Source organism: Colletes gigas, unplaced genomic scaffold (assembly GCF_013123115.1).
Source record: "Colletes gigas isolate AHSC1104 unplaced genomic scaffold, ASM1312311v1 Colletes_gigas_Sc00002, whole genome shotgun sequence".
Lineage (NCBI taxonomy): Eukaryota > Metazoa > Arthropoda > Insecta > Hymenoptera > Colletidae > Colletes > Colletes gigas.
Genome location: NW_025106631.1, coordinates 816,240 through 837,993, shown reverse-complemented (window position 1 = coordinate 837,993; position 21,754 = coordinate 816,240). Strand labels below are relative to the sequence as shown.

Here is a 21,754-nt window from a genome sequence, read left to right as displayed (position 1 = left end):
TTTTAAGAATGCATGATCATCATTTGTAAAAGGCAATGAAAAATGTATCCTTCCATTTAAAAAAGATGAAAGTCACTTTCGAATCTTAGAAGCAACATCGCTTGAAACAAAGTTATATCGATCGAAATATAGCCCCCTTAAAACAAATTAACATCGGTTTAGAATTTTTTTAAAAAATAATCACTACATTCCGAGATAACTGTACATTGCTAGCAAGTAATAATCAAATATATAGAATCATTTTATATTTAACTCGATTAATGTAATTTAAACATACAGGAATCTTTTACTTTAAGGTAAAACATTTGACTACAACAGTTACATGTAATACATTTGATAGCAACAAAGTTTGTACGAGCGAGAAGTATAATTTATTTTCATCTTTATCTATGTATACGTATATATATATAAATCAATATTTTTAGATTATAAACTATAAATAAGATAAATTCACTACCAAACAGTTGTACTTTATTCCGCATTCCATCTTTCTTGCTCTTCCTTTTCCCTTAATACTTCTTGTATATATGGCTGAAGGTACATTATATCCTATTTAATAATAGAAATTCCATGTTTAAATTATAAATATATTAAATGAGTATTGTTAGTAAATTTTATTGAATTACCTCGTCCAATTTAGTCCATTGTTCTCGCGGTAAAACTACCTTTTGACAACACAACTGCATGGATCTGATTAAACGGAAATTACGTTCGTCTACTAAATGTTCAGGTAGACGTCTTAATGCTTCTATTACCACTGGCGTTTCATGCAATAAATCATCTCTAAATAAACCTAAATTCACATAAAATTGAAGATTTTAATAATTCTATGCTAGCTTACAAATTTCAAAAGCTGTATTACATTACAAATTAAAAAAAAAAACTTTTGATAATTATATAATTTTTAATTAATTTCTATTAATTTTTAACAGTGCTTATATCATGGCATGTCAACTTTCTTTACCATACTTATTAAATCCAGACAAATTATAGGCCATTTCCTGCATCTCCCTTGCTGCAAAGTAGATAATACCATTACATAAGAATAAAGTCTATTATACATTAGAATATACAATCGAATAAAAATTTATTAATCATTTACTTACAAATTAAACGTCGTAATAATGCCATTTCTATATTACACTTTTTCTTTATTTAACACGGATTTATATAAAACTTAGTCTTACACGTTATACCAGTACGATCATAGTAACTTTTTCTAACCTTGGTTAGTTGAGATATAGCCGCTAGAGTCCATATACGAATTCGTTGAATTCCCTAGACATACATTTTATAGATAATAATTTTTGTATGGTAAAACGAATCAGTTTATATGTAAAGAACTATATTTGTAATTCGCGAATATACAAAAATGTTAATATCATGATTACTTAGCTATGGTCTGTAACTTAAACCTGTATTATATGTGTAAAGATACATTTATTATTATTTGATGCATTCGCAAGTTGATGCGGTGTACATTTAAACTGCAACGCAGAACGTTCGTCATGTTGCAATATTACGAAATATTCCTAAGAAACTAAAGGCAACATTTGTTACGATGATTTAAAATTCATCAACGTTCAATGTAAAAAAATAGATTATATTAATTTTAAAAGTACAATTTGAGTAACGATATAACATGTACGAACATAAAGAATTATATTTCATCATAGGACTGTTAAGAATACCCTAGATCCATTTATAGATGGCGTTGTGCTTTACAATAGGAACTATTTTTCTGGCGTTGGATGCGTTCAGTGGTTGGTATATAAGCACAGAGGGAACTACTTTCAATGCCTCTTCCTCATTAAGAGTAGAGTTGTGTTCACGTGTGGTTGTGTCTCCTTTTTCCACAAAATAGGTCACACAACCCACCTCCATTCGTGAAATAACTCTTCTATAAAAAAAAACAAAAAAAATATAAAAATTCCAAAAAATACAAACAAAAAAATCGTAAAACCGTAGCTGAAAACCGTGAAACATAAGTAAAGTGTGGAAAAAAATAGTAATCATCGCGTTACGAAGAAGCAACGTGGTCGGAAGAGTGCAAGCCATATTGAAGAAACGGGAGAAACCAAAAACCAGAGAATTTTGATCTATAGAAAGCTGCACGACGTGGAAATACTAAAAAAAATGAATCCGGGAGCTCCGAATTATCATATGGTCTCGCTTTACGTGGGGGACCTGCATTCTGAAATCACCGAGGCGATGCTGTTCGAGAAGTTTTCATCGGCTGGGCCCGTACTCTCGATACGCGTCTGCCGTGATATGATTACACGACGTTCGCTCGGTTATGCTTATGTCAACTTTCAGCAACCGGCTGATGGTGAGTATATCGCTTATTTATTTCAATATTTCTCTGACCTACATACCGCGGACTATTCGAAAATCTTATCCTTAGCCATATCGTTTGTCTGCGCGTGACACGTGTTTCGTATTGCACGATGCCACCATATTGAATTTTACTTTGAACAAAGTAGAATATCGTGGTGACGGTTGGTTGAGTCATACCTTGTATTTTTCCATCGTTTCTTATTTCGTTATCTGGACAGTGCCGGTTGTATTTGATAATCGACGTTTAAGATAAATCGTGTCGTGTAATATCAGATGCGTATCGATAATATATAGAAAACAATTGAACAATTATTTTATAGATTTTCAATATGAATCGTGTTTATCGCGTATTATGTACAATGCCCGGTGCAATGATAATAAAGGCGAGAGAAACTAAAACTTATTGTTATTCTATTTGCATATTTCAAAGATATTTACAGTCGATTAAAGTATGTATTAATACCATGAACTTGAGATTATTGATTATGAAGGATATATTTAAATTAGGGGCATCTTAAAAATGTAAAATAATTATGGTAATTATTCCACTTTTACTTTGTGTAAATTTAAAATTTTGCCTGGGTAGCGGAACTTTTAGTACAACTTGGAACGCAATAATAGAATAAATTACAGGTGGCGTATTTTAAAGTAATATTTAATTAAGATAATTATAAAATTAAATCTAATTTGTATTGTGGTTTATTTTAGCCGAACGTGCACTGGACACCATGAACTTTGACATGATAAGGGGGCGGCCTATTCGTATAATGTGGTCTCAACGTGATCCTTCTCTTCGAAAATCTGGCGTTGGAAATGTATTCATAAAAAATTTAGATAAAAACATAGACAATAAAGCAATGTACGACACATTCTCTGCTTTTGGTAATATCCTTAGTTGCAAAGTGGCTCAAGACGAATCTGGTGTTTCCAAAGGTTATGGTTTTGTTCATTTTGAAACCGAAGAAGCAGCAAATAAATCTATTGATAAAGTCAATGGCATGTTGCTAAATGGAAAAAAGGTAATGTTATTTATCGTTGTAAAAAATATAAAATTCTCTTTTTATCGTTACGATGATATTCATATAGATGTATTTGATATTTAAGGTATACGTTGGTAAATTCATACCTCGAAAAGAACGTGAAAAGGAATTGGGAGAAAAAGCCAAGCTTTTCACCAATGTTTACGTAAAGAACTTTGGGGAAGATATGACGGATGATAAACTTAAAGAAATGTTTGAAAAATATGGGACCATCACCAGTCATAAAGTAATGATTAAAGATGACGGAAAATCACGAGGTTTTGGTTTCGTAGCTTTTGAAGATCCTGATGCTGCTGAACAAGCAGTGTTCGAATTAAATGGAAAAGAGGTTGCCGAAGGAAAGTGTATGTACGTCGGACGGGCGCAGAAGAAAGCGGAGCGTCAACAAGAATTGAAGAGAAAGTTCGAGCAATTAAAGATAGAGCGATTAAATCGTTATCAGGGTGTAAATCTTTATGTAAAGAACTTGGATGATAGCATAGACGACGAGCGATTGCGCAAAGAATTTTCACAATTCGGGACAATTACCTCGGCTAAAGTTATGATGGAGGAAGGGCGTAGCAAAGGTTTTGGATTCGTCTGTTTCTCGGCACCCGAGGAAGCTACCAAAGCTGTTACGGAGATGAACGGTCGTATAATAGCTACCAAACCGTTATATGTCGCCCTAGCTCAGCGTAAAGAAGATCGTAAAGCGCATCTTGCTTCTCAATACATGCAACGTTTGGCGAACATGCGAATGCAACAAATGGGCCAAATCTTCCAGCCTGGTGCTGCTGGAAATTATTTCGTTCCCACTATACCGCAGCCGCAAAGATTTTACGGACCTGCTCAGATGACACAGATACGTGCAACACCACGCTGGCCGGCGCAACCGAATCAAGTACGACCCAATGCGCAAACTGGAAGTTCTGGTTTCGCTACGATGCAGGGTCCATTTAGAGCAGCTCCACGTGCTCCTACTGCTCAAGCTAGTGCTATGCGAAATACCTTATCCGCGAGACCTATCACTGGTAATGATAACTTAATCGTCGATACCTTGATCGCTTTGGTTGAATCAAACTTCTTCTTATCGTTGACGCGGGACATTTTTCATTCTTTAATTCTAGCTTGCTTTAGTACGTTTGAAAACGTACAGTTTTTCCGCCTTAAATGTGAAAATTCAAGCGATTCTTTGGTCTCGAGTAACGCACATTTAACGCGGAACCACTGTATATTTATGTTATTGTTCGTATAAATGTTTTATACGACGAGAAGTTGATCGCAAGAGTAAGTTCTTGATGTCCAAAAACTAAAAACGTTTCAAGGTTAATCGAAAACCAAATGGTGAGGCCGACCTCTCTATTAAATGCGTACGTAAACTTAAGATCAAATTAAAACTATACTTACAGAACCTTATACGTAGTTTTAAAGTTGTATAAATATTGTTTTAATTTAATCTTGAGCTTACGCATCTAACAGTCCACCTCGGGAAAGAAGAGAACATCTGTTTTATTTAAACTGCAAAATACTAGATTTGACTAAAGCGATTAAGATATTTCTTAACACGAGCATCGACTGCAATCACTTTTATTGTTATGTAACCGTTTGAAGATAATGATAATAATTTTTGTTAATTATATTTGTATTTGCAGGTCAACAAGCGGTGGGCGGTGCAAATATGCAAAGTCGTTCCATGGCTGGTCCAGCAGTGGGAGTTTCAGCTCAAAGCCGTCCGTCAAATTACAAATACACTTCGAACATGCGTAATCCACCACAAGCAATGGCAATCCCTGCTCCTACTCCTGTTCAGCAAGCTGTTCATATTCAAGGCCAGGAACCATTAACTGCCTCGATGCTGGCAGCTGCTCCGCCTCAAGAGCAGAAACAAATGTTGGGAGAGCGTCTGTTCCCACTGATTCAGTGTATGTATCCGGCACTTACTGGAAAAATAACTGGAATGTTGTTGGAGATCGACAACTCGGAGCTCCTGCACATGTTGGAGCATAACGAATCGCTGAAAGCCAAGGTTGAGGAGGCCGTAGCTGTATTGCAGGCTCATCAGGCCAAACAGGCTGTGGCTTCTAAAAAAGAGTAAACATCTTATATTAGGCTATTATTTTATTCTTCCTTAATTGTTCTTAATGATGTTAATTTTTTTGTCTTCTTCATTCTGCGATTATCCTTGATTTAAAGAAATTTCTTCTGAAGCTTTACAATGGCTTAAGCGATTACTACGTGCAAGAATGACAGAAACAACTGTTGTTCGAAAACTAATAATTGATCATGAAAGGGTTTTTCATCAAGTTTTATGATAATAAATTTTCCTTTAAAAGTATTGAATGATTTTATTCCTACCTTAATCGTTACATTCGGAAATCTGAATGTTAATATTGTGGATTTTTGGACTGAAATTAAAATATGTAAAATAAATTACTGGAAGTGTCTTATATTGAATTTGACAAAATTCTTGTCTCGATATAAATTTTAAGTAATTGATAGAAAAATAAACAATGTTTGATTCGTTGTTTGTTCAATGAAAATCACAATCTGAGTAATAAAATCATTATACATTTCACGTTAAACGGATAAATTTTAATTGAATAATTGCTGAATGGAATTCGTGTTAAAAAAATTATTTTCGCTTGCGGGGGTCAATTACAATCATTATTGGTGAATAGACATACCCCCGAATTCCTGCGCGTTTTCGAGAAAAAAATTCGAGTAGATGCCATAATTTTTTGGCGAAAATAAAAAATTTCAAATCGTTTAAAAAAAATTATTTTTGACTGCGGGAGTCAATTGCAATCATTTTTGGTGAATAGACATACCCACGAATTCCTAACCATTTCCGAGAAAAAAATTCCTTACCGAAAATATAATTTCAGGCTAGGAATATTCCCTAAAATCTCATGCGTATCTTTAAAACGTCATAACTTCCGAACGGATTGGACGATTTTAAAGTTTAAAAATGCAAACAACGCGTATTTTGATGAAGAATATGTAGAAATTTTGAAAAATTCCGATAAGTTGTTCCTTGACCCCGCAAAATGAGAAAAACCCCATAACAATGGTTCAATTTTCAAACAGCGATAACTCCTACATTAGTGAACATATTACAATGAAACTTTTTTCTGAAGTAGAGCTCATGGGTACCTACAAAAAAGTACTAAACAACTTTTCCGTAGGACGTCAAACAAATTTATTAAAAATTAAAAACGAAGTTTTAAGAAACATCAACAGGGTTAGTGTATAAATTTTTCGGTGAAAATAAAAAATTTCAAGTCGTTCTAAAAAAATTATTTTTAGCTAGGGGAATTAGTTACAATCATTTTTGGTGAATAGACATACCCCCGAATTCCTAACCATTTCCGAGAAAAAAATTCCTTACCGAAAATATAATTTCAGGTAGAAATATTCCCTAAAATCTCATGCGTATCTTTAAAACGTCATAACTTCCGAACGGATTGGACGATTTTAATGTTTCAAAATGCAAATAACGCGTATTTTGATGAAGAATATGTACAAATTTTGAAAAATTCCGAAAAGTTGTTCCTTGATCCCGTAAAATGAGGGAAACCCCATAACAATGGTTCAATTTTCAAACAGCGATAACTCCTACAATAGTGAACATATTTCAATGAAACTTTTTTCTGAAGTAGAGCTCATGGGTACCTACAAAAAAGTACTAAACAACTTTTCCGTAGGACGTCAAACAAATTTATTAAAAATTAAAAACGAAGTTTTAAGAAAAATCAACATGTCTAATTTTTTGGCGAAAATAAAAAATTTCAAATCGTTCTGGAAAAAATATTTTCGGTTGTAGGGATCAATTACAATCATTATTGGCGAATAGACATACCCCCGAATTCCCACGCGTTTTCGAGAAAAAAATTCGAGTAGATGCCTTAATTTTTTGGCGAAAATAAAAAATTTCAAATCGTATTAAAAAAAATATTTTCAGTTGCGGGGATCAATTACAATCATTTTTGGTGAATAGACATATCCCCAAATTCCTACGCGTTTTCGAGAAAAAAAATTCTTTACCGAAGGTATAACGTGTGGCCAAAAATGTTTCCCCGAAATTTCATGCGTATACATAAAAAATCATAACTCCTGAACGGATTGAAGGATTTTAAAGTTTTAAAATGCAAACGACCAGTTTTCAATTTACATTGAATTAGTATAATTACCGTTAAAATACAGATATTAATGAATACATACATATAACGAGTTTTGAATCAAGATTTTTTAAAATTATTACATTCATTTCGCCTTCAATTCGTTGAAACTAGTTCGGTGGTACATTCTGGCATTCACATGGTCGAAAAAGCTGGTACCCATGGCCGCAGTAAAATTTCATCCTTTGTATTTCAGAGACAGCGTCCTTTGTTACATTTTTAGGTTTATTACCCCTCTAAGGGCCGCGTCGACGAAAGTCCGCATCTGTTCGACCATAATTGCCTTTTCTAAAGATGTTTATGCTTCTATTCGGTAAAATTAATTTCAAAATATGGCGCGTCTTATCCTTTGCAGGTAGACTTTATAACCACGAATAATTACGATCTGAACTAAATATTTTTTGCTGTTCATACCGTAAGGATTGTCGAGGATGATCAGAGCAACTATATAAACTATACTATTTAACATAAAGAATATACAGAGTGCAGTTCCTGCAATCAAAGTCGACGAACCTTCCTTATTCCTATCTGCATAATGATCTAAACAAAAGGCACGTTCGAGTCGCAGCCCAACGAACGTATCTCGGCTTAAACCTAAACACCTCACTCGATATCTACTCTAGCTTAGTCTCTAGCATTATCGGCGCCAACGGTCCCACGGTCCAAACACGTACACTTCTGACAATACATTTCATTTTACAAAATAATTTTTCATCTGTCGATACATGTTATTATTATCATCTTCGAAGACTTAATTTTAGCTTAATTTAACTAATTAAAAATGACAAACAGGATTACATTCTAAACTGTTCTCAGATTTTTAAATTTTGCACTGCTATTTAAAGATGGCTGTACAGCAGAAGCTATAGATAGCTACCTCGCCCTAAATACGACGAGACGATGCAACGTTGACTTCGAATAATTTTAATTCGTTTAATTTAAAAGTAATAGTACTAGACACATAGAACTATATTCCAAATTTTTTCTGATTTTCAAATTAAAAATTTTTTTAAACAATTTTGCACCGACATGTTATAATAATAAATATCGCTAGTATCGAAACTCCTTCAAATCCACACGTCGATTGACTTTTATAACTTGCCGTTCCGAACAGACAACGGGGAAAGTATCCTTTCTCCGTTTTCAGGTCAACGTTACAAAAACCAGACGGTGTCTGTTTTGCTTTAAGCTTGCTCGGTCTTGTCGCGATTTGCGGACCCTTTCCAAGCGGCACGCTCTTTTCTTCGCTTTAAAGTGCATTGTAAAAGTCCACATCTGGTCGACACGTGTCAGGGAAAACATGAAATCCCAGGTTAGAGTTTAGAAGAAAGCCTCGATTTATTGCTTTTACGATTATTGTTCTTTATACGTTTACAGGCTTATTCTAGAAACCGGTACAAGCTGTAGTTCTTTATAAAGCGTAAATACAAATCTATCAACGATATAATCTTTTGTTTAATAGGTTAATAGGAAATTTCGCATTACATGTAATATAATTAATATTATTAACAATTTTCGCGATTTTAGACATACAATTTTGATAAATTATATAAATATATTAACAACTATTTACTTCTATTATTACATTTCTATTAGTTCTTATTGTTAATTTTATTATTTTTTTTGTGTATAATTGTTTATTGAATAACAATTAGATTAAGAACGTGATCAGTATTTTTACTTAATAAATTTTAATAATAGCTTCGAAAATAATTATAATTTAATTAATTACTAGTCTAGTATCATATATTTTCAATTAGAATTACAAGCGTTTTAATATTCAAGCAATCGACGCTAATTTCATAATTATCAAATTTAAATATTTGAACCAAACTGATCTTGTTAGTAAAATGCTTGACGTTCGTTGAATATACCGCGCTTTCAGCCCTGACTGGTGATTGGTCCGTTGCAATGGCAGAGTAAAGTAGGGTGAACGAATCTAATTGGACGAGCGAGGTATTCCATATTACTTCGGGTTCGGTCCGAGTGATGATAGGTTCGTCAGTTGGTCTGCAGAGGTGTTATGGAGTGAGAAGTAGGGCTTCGAGAACGATAAACTGGAGGGAATGTTAGAATCAGTCGAGTTGTTATCAAATAAGAGTCAGATTTCGCATGAAGTGGCAAAGTGTGATCAAGTTACAACAAAAGTATCGTGACTTATTTAACGTGCGCGACTATTAACAAAGAAGGTATGTTCGGTTCAACGTACATATATATATATATATATATGTATATATGTTCACGTATAACTGTGGCCTAAATTTTTTGTGAAGAATTTCGTCGTCCTTAAAATTATTCTGTGGCTCTCGTCGAAAGATATTTAATATAAATTCGAATTTGTTCGTTCGTCTATACGTGATATCATCTGCTGCAGAATGTACATTACTTTCTCGTAATTCGGTATGCAGCTGTTGCCAGTGGTTTTTTTAATTCGAGTTTGTGTACTCGTTGCATGTCATTGGGAACTGTAATTGGTTTTATTAATTTTTATGACGTCAAAGTAACAGCGTATCCCTTTTAGCGGAATAAAATTCATAATATTCGCATCATTTGTTAAATTCGGTATTTTTTCCTTTCCTATGAAAATACGCAATTGAACGATGTCGCTACCAAGCAATTATATGTAGTTTAAATCGTCGCGTTTCATCTTGTAACTGGTATTAATGCAGCAATGAATAATATATTTACAAGTGTATGCTATTTTAAATTACAAGGATGTTCAAGTTTAAATACGTTTAGTGTTTTATAAGAAATATTTCCTCTTTGTTCCTTCGATGTGCAACATTCATATTGCCGAATTGCGTTCATTAGCAATTGTCATGCAAATGACAATCTAGATATTAAATTATACGTATTGAATGATTATAAAACTAATGTGAATATAGAAGTCTTGAAATATTCTTTCCATAAAGTTTAACGAAATAAAAAATTCTGTTGCTTTTATGTTGTAGGACATTTGATAAGGAATTTCGTATTGAAATACTATTTGACATTTATTTTTTTTTATCAATTCCTATAGTACCGATCTCATCGCCATTTGCCGGCATTGTTCCAATTACTATTTTTCTCGGATACGAATCTGATACTATCGTTTCTTATATTGTTGTTAATATATATATACATGTATTAATCGGTTGACAAATACTAGTTTATTGATACACGTTCTATTTTTTTGATCACATCCGGTATTGCTAGAATACTAATGTAAGATACAGAAGCGATGTTTCAAAGAATCATACTCTTTTGTCAAAACTTCACACGAAGTCGCTCGATGTAATACGTGAAATTAAATATATTTTTATTTATAAAAAACAATTATTTTTCTAACGCGCTATAAGGAACCAAATTTTGACCTTTTTTTCTTGTGAAAATATAACCTTCGATATTATAATACAACCGTGTTTAAGAGTCGTGAGTATGTTTTGAAAAATGTTTTGTAAAATGCTGTTTTACGCGTCTATTGTATAGAAAGAATTATATAAATTTATTACTTATAATTGTAATTATTTTTGTTATAAATATTTTCAGATTTTTAATTATTGTATTTACAACTTATACATACATTCTTTTCTTCGAACACACTAAAGAGTGGTGATGGACAGAGACGAAGTAATAAAAAATTTACGAGCATGTCTCATTTCTTCAAAGGGCGGTGTCAAGATAGACCACTTAAGTAGTAAGTAGTTAAATTGATAATAAATTAATACATTGAAATGAAATAATTTGAAAAAGTATTTATAATATCTCTATTTTGATATAGATTTTACTTTAATTTCATACCGTATTTATATAATACTAAAATACTAATAATAAAAATTACATTTTTTTAAATTTCCAACAAACTATCATGGTTATAATAAATTTACCATAAAGAAAACTTCTTTTCAAATATCATTTTAATTAATAGTTTTTGTTGTACATATAACTAATATAGAAAATTTATTTATTCTTCCGGCATGACTATTTTTACATTTACATTAACTATTTTGCAGGAGATTATAAATTGCTTATCGATGAAAATATACCGTTTCGAAAGTTTGGACATCAAAGTCTGGTTGCTTTTTTGCACACTGTTCCCGGTATTAAAATTACCAATAAAGGAGCAGATTGTTACGTAGAAGCTATAGCCACAGAAGAATCCGCACATATTTCTAAATTAATTGCACGACAAAAAACAGGTTCTAAGAAATCGAAAAAATTGGTAAATAATCGTCCAACTTTGTTACTTCTTTTTTTATATTTGTTTGGAATTAAATCGTTTAAACATTACTGTAGGTTAATGCTCGAAGGCCAACTCCATATCGCCAACCTATGGCGGTTAGAAGAAATCCTCCACGCAATGCAAGAAGTGGTAACGACAATTCGTGTTCGCAAGTAATTGGAAGGTAAATGCAAGTTACAAAATAAGAATACTATAAATAAAATAACAAAAGTGATAAAAGATTAATTTGTATTTATTTAGACAAAATTCATCGGTCCCCTCGATGGGAACAAAAATTACTATTTATCAGAACAGCGATAAACCAAGATTTATACAATCTGATTTTGGAGTACCGCCAAGCTCCCCAAGTAAAGTAAGTTGACATAAATTTTATATATTTTAATTGTGTTATATATATATGCGTGTATACCGTGAAATTCAGGCTGCTTGAGTGAAATCTATTGCTTTCCTGATATATGTATAAATTATTTATTTCAGAGACTGAACGATAGACAAAGAACTTCCGTTTTACCACCGAACCAAAGTTTTAATAAGCCTAGAGATGATTCTTACGTAAAGAACAATGGAAAGGCGGTGATGCCTGTGATAAGTCATAAACCAAAGACTGTTAACAACAATATGGAAATTCTTCCTAAAGGAAAATCTTCAAATATTAGCGAAAGACTCAAAGTTAATTCTAACATACCTCCATTGCTTAATTTACCCTCCAGTATTTCGCCACCTTCGCAACATGTAAAAGTGTTATCACCCCTTTCGCCCGGACAAGTTTTAGCAGATGATAATCAATTACATTTTCAACAGCCTCCAAGGAATCATTTGGTAAATATTATATAATTTATCTATGTTAGATTTTCTCTCATCTTTTAATACAGTCCAATTCCTGACTAAAAATTCTGTTCATCTACACTGACTCGACTCGTTGAACATAGTATATATACAGAAATGATTTTGTTTCAGATTCCATTAAATAATGCCAGCAAGATTGTGCCAAAATTACCATCTCTTGATCCAAGGGAGGAGTTGAGAAGGAAATCTAGTATATTAAATCTTCCAACACCAGTGTATCAAATTTGTCCTACAACGATAATAAATATGAAAGAGCCAGTTGTGTTCGCACAAGTTAAGGTTAGCGATAACATTATACTATTTGGTATTGGAATTTTATAGATAATATTATATTTATTGAAATATTGGTGAATATGGTCGTTACTTGAAAATGATTTAATTGTATGTTGTCTCCATATTGTTTGGTGCGGACCAAATGTTTACACTCGCACTAACAGATGACAAGTCCCTGTTTTAACTATTCTACTTTTCAGTTACTGTGTATTTTCTGTATTTCAGTATATTTACCGTTCCCGTTATATTCCGCTCTACTTCTCGGTTCTTTTTATTTGTTGGATCCATTATGAACATTTGCTCTGTCGTTTTTCTGCAATTTTGTATACAGTATTTCAGTATAAATTGATAATATTTAACAACGGATGTAGATATGAAAATGTACTTTTAGATTGGTCCACATGGATATTCAAGCTATCCGAAAGAAGCACGTTCTGAAGATGAAGCGCAGAAACTTGCAGCAACATTTGCCTTGCTTGATCTTACTGAAAAATATGGATCATTCTTTAAACTTAACGAAACTAAAAACAGAGATGTAATTAAATCTCGAATATTGTTTATAGTAGACGCTCATCCTAACGGTATCTTCATGCATCAGGTACCTATATATTATAAACAGCAATACAAAGAAATTTTACCAGGAGATTGGGAAAAAATTGTCGAAGAGTATCCAGCAATAGTTTTAGAAAAAGGTGCTGATAATTCAGTAATTCTGCGTCGATATGTATCATCCCCAGAGAAGGTAAAGCAATACATTCCATAAATTTTACATTACATTATGAATATACAGAGAATTACACTTCTATTTTTATACACGCCTCGACACAAGCATATGTATACTACTTATTAATAAAAGCAAAAGATAGTTTTTTAAGAGGAATTTTTTCGAGCTACTGATTTTTCAACTTTTTCATCCATAACCTCCTCTTGCAAAAGAAAATTTTCTGTGACCCTAGGATTGGATCCTAGTCCAAGTCGCAAGCTACAGTTTAAAAAGCTCTGGTTCAGACTATCAATTTCAGCACACTCCAGAAATTTTTCTTTCAGATACGAAATATCAGTCCGTTAAAAACAGATAAAATACAATTGCATCCAATTGGCCCATCTGTACCTGGACAATTGCAATTACCAGAGGAAGATTTCTTGCTTGTGTCTGTTACATGTGTTATAAGCACTGTCGAAGTGTGGGGAAGACTTGTAGGAGATTCGTACAGCGTATGTGAAATACCTTCTATGATGTTTATGCTTTTTTCCCTTCTCTTTAAATTTATTTTATGGTTCATGTGCAGGATCAATTTGACGCAATGACAACTGAAATGGCTCAACACTATAATGGAATACACAAGTCTGTTAAACCAATCGAAATTGGCAGTTACTATGCTGTTTCTGAGGACGACTCGTGGCACAGAGTTCGCTGTCTGGAGTATGATTCTGTGACCGGACTTGCTACAGTTTTGTTCATCGACCATGGCGATGAAGATAGTATCCATTACAGTAAATTACACGTATTAGACAGAAAGTTCTGTGTGCTTCCTGCTCAGGTATAATGAGGTTATTTTTTTTATCAAGAATCAACTTTTTGTGTATTGTAGAAAATTCTAAATATTTTATTAAATAATATATCAGGCATTAAGATTGTGTCTATCCGGATTGGAAGAGTTCAGCGAATGCGACAGCATTCTGAGCCAAATTGAAAAGGTTCTACTCGATCGTGCATTATTCGTTGAAATAATCAATCGCGATAAAGATGAGAGTGGACCATTTTTGACAGTTACATTTTATGATACTCACGGACCAGAAGATATTAATGTAAATTTAGAATTGTCTAAACAAATTTTGCATACGGTGACTGCCCCTAAGTTGGACGGTGTAAGTATTTGCTTAACGGTTGATCTATGCAAAGAAGGAATTTAATAAAAAGGAATTTTTGTCGTTTATAGGAGGAGCAACATGTATATGAAGTATTTATTTCTCACGTAAATCAAAATGGTGATATTTTTGTGCAAGTACAATCCAGGAGTATGAAGATCTTAGTCTGTCTATTGAATAGACTAATATGTACTGGATTAAACGCGGAGGAGCTGGAAAATTGTACCGTGACTACAATTGACTTTAATAAAACGTACTTTGTGTCGGTAAATAATAACTGGTACAGAGGAAAAATAATTAGCAACTCTTTCAATCAGTTAAAGGCATTTTTAATTGATTTTGGTAAGACTGTTATCACGGCGACGAGTAATCTTCTTTCTTTGGAAAGGTTATCCGAAGTATTGGCAAAATATCCAGCTCAGGTAAATGGAGAGCTATTTCACGACATTTGGAATTCTTGTATAATTTATTTTAAATTAATACGTGTGGTTTTTGTGTAATAGGCATTAAAGGTACTTCTTCATAACATTGATAAATCAATGTTCAATGAAAAGATGGTTACCAAACTTGCAGAAATCGCTCCGAAGGGTGAGCCACTTCTTATGAAACTTGTATCCTCTAAAAATGGTTTACAGGTCGTTGAATTGTTTAAGCGAATTCAACCAAGTAATATGCTCGTTTCTATCAATAATACTTTGGCTCTTGAAGACGAACTTATGAAGTATGTAAATGTACAGATAAACAGAATATAAACACCAGTGTTAATAATATTTAATTAATTAATAATCATATTATTTTCAGATCGCAGGGTGATGGAAATAATAATATAAAACCAAGGAAACGCATAGAACGCGTGAATTTTAAATTCACAGGAATTGAAGCAGGCGAAGTTGTAAAATCTTTAAAACCACCGAAAATCTCGGGTATCGGCGAATATTTTGACGTGCATGTGACAATGGCGGCGCATCCCGGAAACTTTACCGTTCAACCATTCGACGATAAGCGCTCTTTAGAGGTAATTATTATTTCAAGTTTGATACGTACCACGTTAGAAAAAATTATCAGTGGTTAAACATTTCATTTTTTATTTATTCGTTGTTTAGGTAATGATGATTCAGTTGCAAGAGGCTTGCCAATCGTATAAAGGTGTTACTCCAACTTTAGAATCAGTAAGAGAAGGAACGCTTTACGCGGCTAAACACATTGATGGTCATTGGTACAGGTATACATAAAAACAATTTATGAACTTATTAATATATTGAACATTATGGATAATTCTTACCTATTTTTAATCACTTTTAAGGGTGTGCATTTCAAGCATAATCAAAGAAGACACGGTCAGCGTTTACTTTTGCGATTTTGGAGACGTGTCGGTACTACCGTTAAGTAAATTACAACCTTTGAAAAGTCAGTTCCTAGAACTACCGTATCAAGCTATTAAAGCAAGGCTAGCTGGTATGTAATTGATTTCTTCTTTAATTTAAATTCAACTTGAACTCGTGACAAATACTTTGTACGTTTTATTAACAATTTGAACAGGCATTCAACCAACTCACGTTGACTGGTCCGTCGAAGATAGTTTAAGGTTTCAAGAATTGGTCGTGGAGAAAAATTTTGTATCGATAGTCGTTGAATCAAATTCTGACGGACTTTCTCCCGCTGATACTATATTGGGCTTAAAGTTGATAGATGTAAATACAACCGAAGACATTTATATCGATCGACTTTTAGTGGAAGAAGGTCGAGCTACATTCGTTGACTAAATTATCCGCATATACATACTAATGCATATTTGGATACGCGGTGTTTGAAAAAATAACGAGCAACACGAGAGTCAGCTTAATGAATTTCTGATTGTTGATACGAGGCGCGCGTGCTATCTTTAATTCTTTCTTATACGTGTGCTAAAAGGACTTTGTACGGTTTTAGCGATCCATGCTTAATCAGAATAGCTTGTATATAAAAAGTACCCTTTCTACTCATTAGTATTCGCAAAACACACATTTCAATGACTGGAAATCGAAACAAGATTAGAGGAAAGCTGTAAAGATGTACATATACACATAATAAGTGCATGAATGTGTGAGTGTGCGTGAGTGCTTGTTTACATTTGTTTAATTTCTAGATTTACAACGCCCTTTAGATATCGTTTTCTTCCTTTTTTATTTTTCTTCGAATAATAATTTATTCATCCATACTCTAAGAAATACATAAATATATCTAATAAGCATATATATTTTTTAGAGTAATTTCTTATGCGGTATAGAGTATCTGCATCTATGGTTTTCATATATTTTTGTTAACGTATTTTATTTTTTCGTATGAATTTAGTTATTTAATAACATTATTTTGTCACCCATTAGACAACAGTATGGTTGTACACGATCTGGCTGTGGTATATGGAAAATCACGGAGACGATTTGATGAAAATTGAGAGCATTCCATTTTTAGTTTAATCCGATGTACGTTTATCGACTATTATTTGTTTTCTACCTATACTTCTCCTAAGTTATCATATTAAGAAGTAGTACGTATCCTAGATTCCAATGATCATAGAACTATCCGTTCTGTATGTGATAAACAGTGTTTTGTTAGTTCATATGAATCTCCTTCTTATTGCAATTTATCCTCTATTTATACCGTTATTATTATTATCATATCGATGAAGTAATTTATCATATTTAATTAGCGACATTATATCCAGTATGTTGTACGTTTTAAAAATTTACAGTTTATTTTTAAAGTAGTGCGAAAATCATTATAATTCTCGTACTACAAGTTCATTTTTATTCGAGGAAGGTGACTTTATTTTTTCAATATTTACATTAGATTGAACACGTATGTATGCGATATTTCAGTAAAGTAACATTGCATGCATTAACGAACTATAATTTCTGATGAGGTGTATTTCCATTTTGTTAAATTGGTAAGATAATATTGTAACTTAATGTTATGTTGCAGTAAAATATTATTTTTGATAATGATAACTTGATAAAAGGTGCCAATAAATACTAATGTTTACATAAATATGTTATATCCATTATTTTACAAATTGAATGTTCCCCTTCTAAAGATCTGGACTGATCTAATCTACATTTATCAAAAGTATATTTTTAAAACTTGTATCAGAATATATTAAAAATTTGGTTAGTTTTAATTCCTTATAGGTTATATTTAATTCAATCGATATCGTCAAAAAGAAAAACGTTTATTGAAACATAATTACGACGATACAATTTTGGATTACAATTCGAAATACTTTATATATAACATGAAAGTTGATATATTATGTACTTGTGTTTGCAATAACATTTGTATTAATTGAGAAATAAAATAATATTTTGGCATGTATCAACTTAAATAGTACAGGGTAATCAATTTGAACTGTTGCAAAGAACAATATGGTGTAAGCTTGATAAAAAGGAAGACAATAGAAAATTTTAAATGGGGCACAATACGTACTTAATAGTTTTATTAATTCAAATATCTATCATTCGAAATGTTTTCGATAATAATGTACCTGTCGAAGTTATAACAAAATGGAGTATCGTAGTAATGTTGTACGTAAATCATAATTAATATGCAATATATGTATTGCTATATTAATACATCTTAACTGTAACGTGACGTACACATGTATTCAATATTCTATATCAAATATGTGTGTATATATGAATATTTATTAATATAAGAGAGAAATGGAGTATCGTAGTAATTTTGTACATCATAATTAATATACAATATATGTATTGCTATATTAATACATCTTAACTGTAACGTGACGTACACATGTATACAATATTCTATATCAAATATGTGTGTATATATGAATACTTATTAATATAAGATTAGAAATATTCATCGGTGAAATGATTGTATTCGATCTCGATATATTGTTCCGACATAATCGATCCTCGAATACATCGTCGAAATTACCAATGATATCAAGAAGCGTATCGGATGAAGGTTAAGTATTTTAAAAGGGACATTGGCACAGCAAACACGTTACGTCTCGTTTGTACACATCGATCGCAGAAATGACAAAATCACGGACTTAGGGGGATCCCCTTTGATCGCGGCTGCCATTGTTCGCACAAAAACAATCGCGTATCGATATCGGGCGTGTAACGCGTCCGCGATCGCTTTCCGTGTTTCCTCGATCATCCCTTCTTTTTCCGTTGCGTTAAAGAGGGGATGGAGCCAAGGTGTCTGACGTCAAGAGAGCCATCGCGCGGCGACAAGTACATCACACTCACTCGTACGAAGATCAGGTACCGACACGGTAACCGATCACGCTCGAGAGAAGGCGCGCGGTTTGTATTTCTTTTTTTTTATACCGTTGGCGTTTGATGCCCCCTCGCGATTTTCGGGAACACTCGCCATATTCGTTCGCCGCAGGCGGTCTTGATGCTGGAACGAACAAATCGCGCGGAGTTGCTCGCTCATCCTTGCCAACTGTAGACGGAAGTCGACAGGTAAGGCAAAAACGAAACGCGGTGACTTCGCTCGACGCGTAAATCTATTCTTTCCTTGGATCGTCGAGTAATTCAGTGTTTATCTTTCCTCTCGGTTGCTCGTGCCCGGTATCCGCGAACGTTTCGTAACGGACATTTTCAAATCCTCCGGAAACTATCGAGAACCGTTGATCGCGAATTTAAACCGAAAATCAAAGATGCATTTCTCGGTGATCGTGAGCACGTTCGCGTTCAGGTTACATAAAAATAAGAGTCTCTGGGAGTACGTGTCGACAATGTGTCGTTGGACACGCATTTTTTTGCGAATATCGAGGGGGACTACGATTCGTTTTCACGCGCGAACGATACTTTTTTTACGCGGAGAGCATGTCACCGCGGTTTCCTCGTTGCGATCGACGAATGTTTGTGCATAAGTGATCATGTCTGTAAAAGAGATAAACGTAAACAGAACAGTATTGTATACAGTGAAAGAGAAGGGGGAGGCAGTTGACTGTTGCGAACGATTCAAATTTTCGTAAGCGATAGAACAAAAAGGAACCCGACGGATGGTGATTGAATTCCGATGGAAGACGAAAATTGTCGAAGGGCCGTTCCGTGACGAATCGACCACCGGTTGCGCTCGATGTCAGGGATTTTCGTGAAATACGCCATAGACTGCGTAAAATTAGAGGAACCGGAGGGGTTTAGGTTATTGTTTCGTTGGTGGTTTGAATTTGTTTTAACGACGTTGAACATTACGACTTTTGCCTATATTTGAATAAAAACAGGTCGTACAAGTGATGATAAAATAATTTTTGTTTTCGAAATTATTAACGGTGTTCAATTTTCTTTTTTTCAGATTCTGATTTTGAATATTTCAAGTCGAAACGCTGACGATTAAAAATCTGGAAAATTATGAGTATATTCCTTGAAGCTTCTTTTGTTGAATATGGTTACTTGCGTATATATGTTTTATAATTGACATTATAATAAACTTCAGGTAATCGACCCACACGCTCGACTAACTATATCGATCTCAGGCTGTATTATTTGATTCAACAAACGGAATTAGCAGAGCAAAATACGTGAAAATATACAGGGTGTTCGGTCACCTCTGGAAAAATTTTAATGGGAGATTCTAGAGGCCAAAATAAGACGAAAATCAAGAATATCGATTTCTTGATTGAGGCATCGTTAAAAAGTTATAGAAACATTTCCGACCACACAGTATATTTTCGGTAAAGAATTTTTTTCTCGAAAGTGCGTAGAATTTCGGGGGTATGTGTCTCCATAAAAAATGATTGTAATTGACTCCCGCAACAGAAAATATTTTTTTCAGAACGATTGGAAATTTCTTATTTTAGCCAAAAAATTTAGACATGTTGATTTTTCTTAAAACTTCGTTTTTAATTTTTAATAAATTTGTTCGACGTCCTACGGAAAAGTTGTTTAGTACTTTTTTGTAGGTATCCATTAGCTCTACCTCAGAAAAAAGTTTCATTGTAATATGTTCACTGATGTAGGAGTTATCGCTGTTTGAAAATTGAACCATTGTTATGGGGTTTTCCTCATTTTGCGGGGTCAAGGAACAACTTATCGGAATTTTTCAAAATTTCTACATATTCTTCATCAAAATACGCGTTGTTTGCATTTTTAAACTTTAAAATCGTCCAATCCGTTCGGAAGTAATGACGTTTTAAAGATACGCATGAGATTTTAGGGAATATTTCTAGTCCGAAATTATATTTTCGGTTAGGAATTTTTTTCTCGAAAATGGTTAGGAATTCGGGGGTATGTCCATTCACCAAAAATGATTATAATTGATCCCCGCAATCGGAAATAATTTTTTTAGAACGATTTGAAATTTTTTATTTTCGTCAAAAAATCAAGGCATCTACTCGAATTTTTTTCTCGAAAACGCGTAGGAATTCGAGGGTATGTGTATTCACTAAAAATGATTGTAACTAACTCCCCTAGCTAAAAATAATTTTTTTAGAACGATTTGAAATTTTTTATTTTCGCCAAAAAATCAAGGCACCTACTCGAATTTTTTTCTCGAAAACGCGTAGGAATTCGAGGGTATGTGTATTCACTAAAAATGATTGTAACTAACTCCCCTAGCTAAAAATAATTTTTTTAGAACGATTTGAAATTTTTTATTTTCGCCAAAAAATCAAGGCACCTACTCGAATTTTTTTCTCGAAAACGCGTAGGAATTTGGGGGTATGTCTATTCACCAAAAGTGATTGTAATTGACCCCTGCAACCGAAAATAATTTTTTTTAAACGATTTGAAATTTTTTAATGACTTTTTAACGAAGCCTCGATCAACAAATCGATATTCTTGATTTTCGTCCTATTTTGGCCTCTAGAATCCCCCATTAAAATTTTTCCTAGGGTTGGCCGAACACCCTGTATATTTGAACCTTCACTCTTACATAATTTAACATTTATTTATTAATATTTTTATCGAATCTAATATAAAATTATTAATCCATATATTTTTTAAAGATTTCACAACTTTCCGGGGGGGAAGACGATTGTCCCTTTTTCGATT

General features: G+C 33.2%; 3 protein-coding genes across 3 annotated transcripts; 2 read left to right on the top strand and 1 right to left on the bottom strand.

Annotated features, from left to right (window-relative positions):
• Positions 1–352: 352 nt before the first annotated feature.
• On the bottom strand, positions 353–1,253 carry LOC122404423 (cytochrome b-c1 complex subunit 7-like). Its single transcript, XM_043408363.1, has 4 exons — positions 1,107–1,253; positions 965–1,015; positions 627–793; positions 353–549 (listed from the first exon to the last, which is right to left on the bottom strand). Exons 1-4 carry the CDS (start codon positions 1,129–1,131, stop codon positions 472–474), a joined length of 321 nt encoding a protein of 106 aa, XP_043264298.1. The 5' UTR covers positions 1,132–1,253; the 3' UTR covers positions 353–471.
• Positions 1,254–1,803: 550 nt separating this feature from the next.
• Positions 1,804–5,691, top strand: LOC122401037 (polyadenylate-binding protein 1). Its single transcript, XM_043402922.1, has 4 exons — positions 1,804–2,329; positions 3,046–3,356; positions 3,442–4,387; positions 5,009–5,691. Exons 1-4 carry the CDS (start codon positions 2,137–2,139, stop codon positions 5,449–5,451), a joined length of 1,893 nt encoding a protein of 630 aa, XP_043258857.1. The 5' UTR covers positions 1,804–2,136; the 3' UTR covers positions 5,452–5,691.
• Positions 5,692–9,552: 3,861 nt separating this feature from the next.
• LOC122398438 (tudor domain-containing protein 7-like) lies at positions 9,553–16,539 on the top strand. Its single transcript, XM_043398285.1, has 17 exons — positions 9,553–9,723; positions 11,063–11,210; positions 11,527–11,735; positions 11,810–11,919; positions 11,997–12,108; positions 12,234–12,575; positions 12,714–12,881; positions 13,267–13,617; positions 13,923–14,090; positions 14,165–14,416; positions 14,502–14,744; positions 14,816–15,166; positions 15,248–15,465; positions 15,546–15,759; positions 15,848–15,966; positions 16,048–16,199; positions 16,284–16,539. The coding sequence occupies exons 2-17, from the start codon at positions 11,129–11,131 to the stop codon at positions 16,505–16,507; spliced, it is 3,315 nt and encodes a 1,104-aa protein (XP_043254220.1). The 5' UTR covers positions 9,553–9,723; positions 11,063–11,128; the 3' UTR covers positions 16,508–16,539.
• The last annotated feature ends 5,215 nt before the right edge of the window (positions 16,540–21,754 follow it).

Excerpts from the sequence above, each read along its gene's own strand:
- LOC122401037 (XM_043402922.1), top strand. The coding sequence starts at position 2,137 with ATGAATCCGGGAGCTCCGAATTATCATATGGTCTCGCTTTACGTGGGG. Across the intron at positions 2,330-3,045 it reads CTTTCAGCAACCGGCTGATG|CCGAACGTGCACTGGACACC; the intron begins GTGAGTATATCG and ends GGTTTATTTTAG. Across the intron at positions 4,388-5,008 it reads ATCCGCGAGACCTATCACTG|GTCAACAAGCGGTGGGCGGT; the intron begins GTAATGATAACT and ends TTGTATTTGCAG.
- LOC122404423 (XM_043408363.1), bottom strand. The coding sequence starts at position 1,131 with ATGGCATTATTACGACGTTTAATTT. Across the intron at positions 1,016-1,106 it reads ATTATTACGACGTTTAATTT|CAAGGGAGATGCAGGAAATG; the intron begins GTAAGTAAATGA and ends TCTACTTTGCAG. Across the intron at positions 550-626 it reads AATGGACTAAATTGGACGAG|GATATAATGTACCTTCAGCC; the intron begins GTAATTCAATAA and ends ATTATTAAATAG.
- LOC122398438 (XM_043398285.1), top strand. The coding sequence starts at position 11,129 with ATGGACAGAGACGAAGTAATAAAAAATTTACGAGCATGTCTCATTTCT. Across the intron at positions 14,745-14,815 it reads CTGCCCCTAAGTTGGACGGT|GAGGAGCAACATGTATATGA; the intron begins GTAAGTATTTGC and ends TGTCGTTTATAG. Across the intron at positions 15,466-15,545 it reads CTTGAAGACGAACTTATGAA|ATCGCAGGGTGATGGAAATA; the intron begins GTATGTAAATGT and ends TATTATTTTCAG.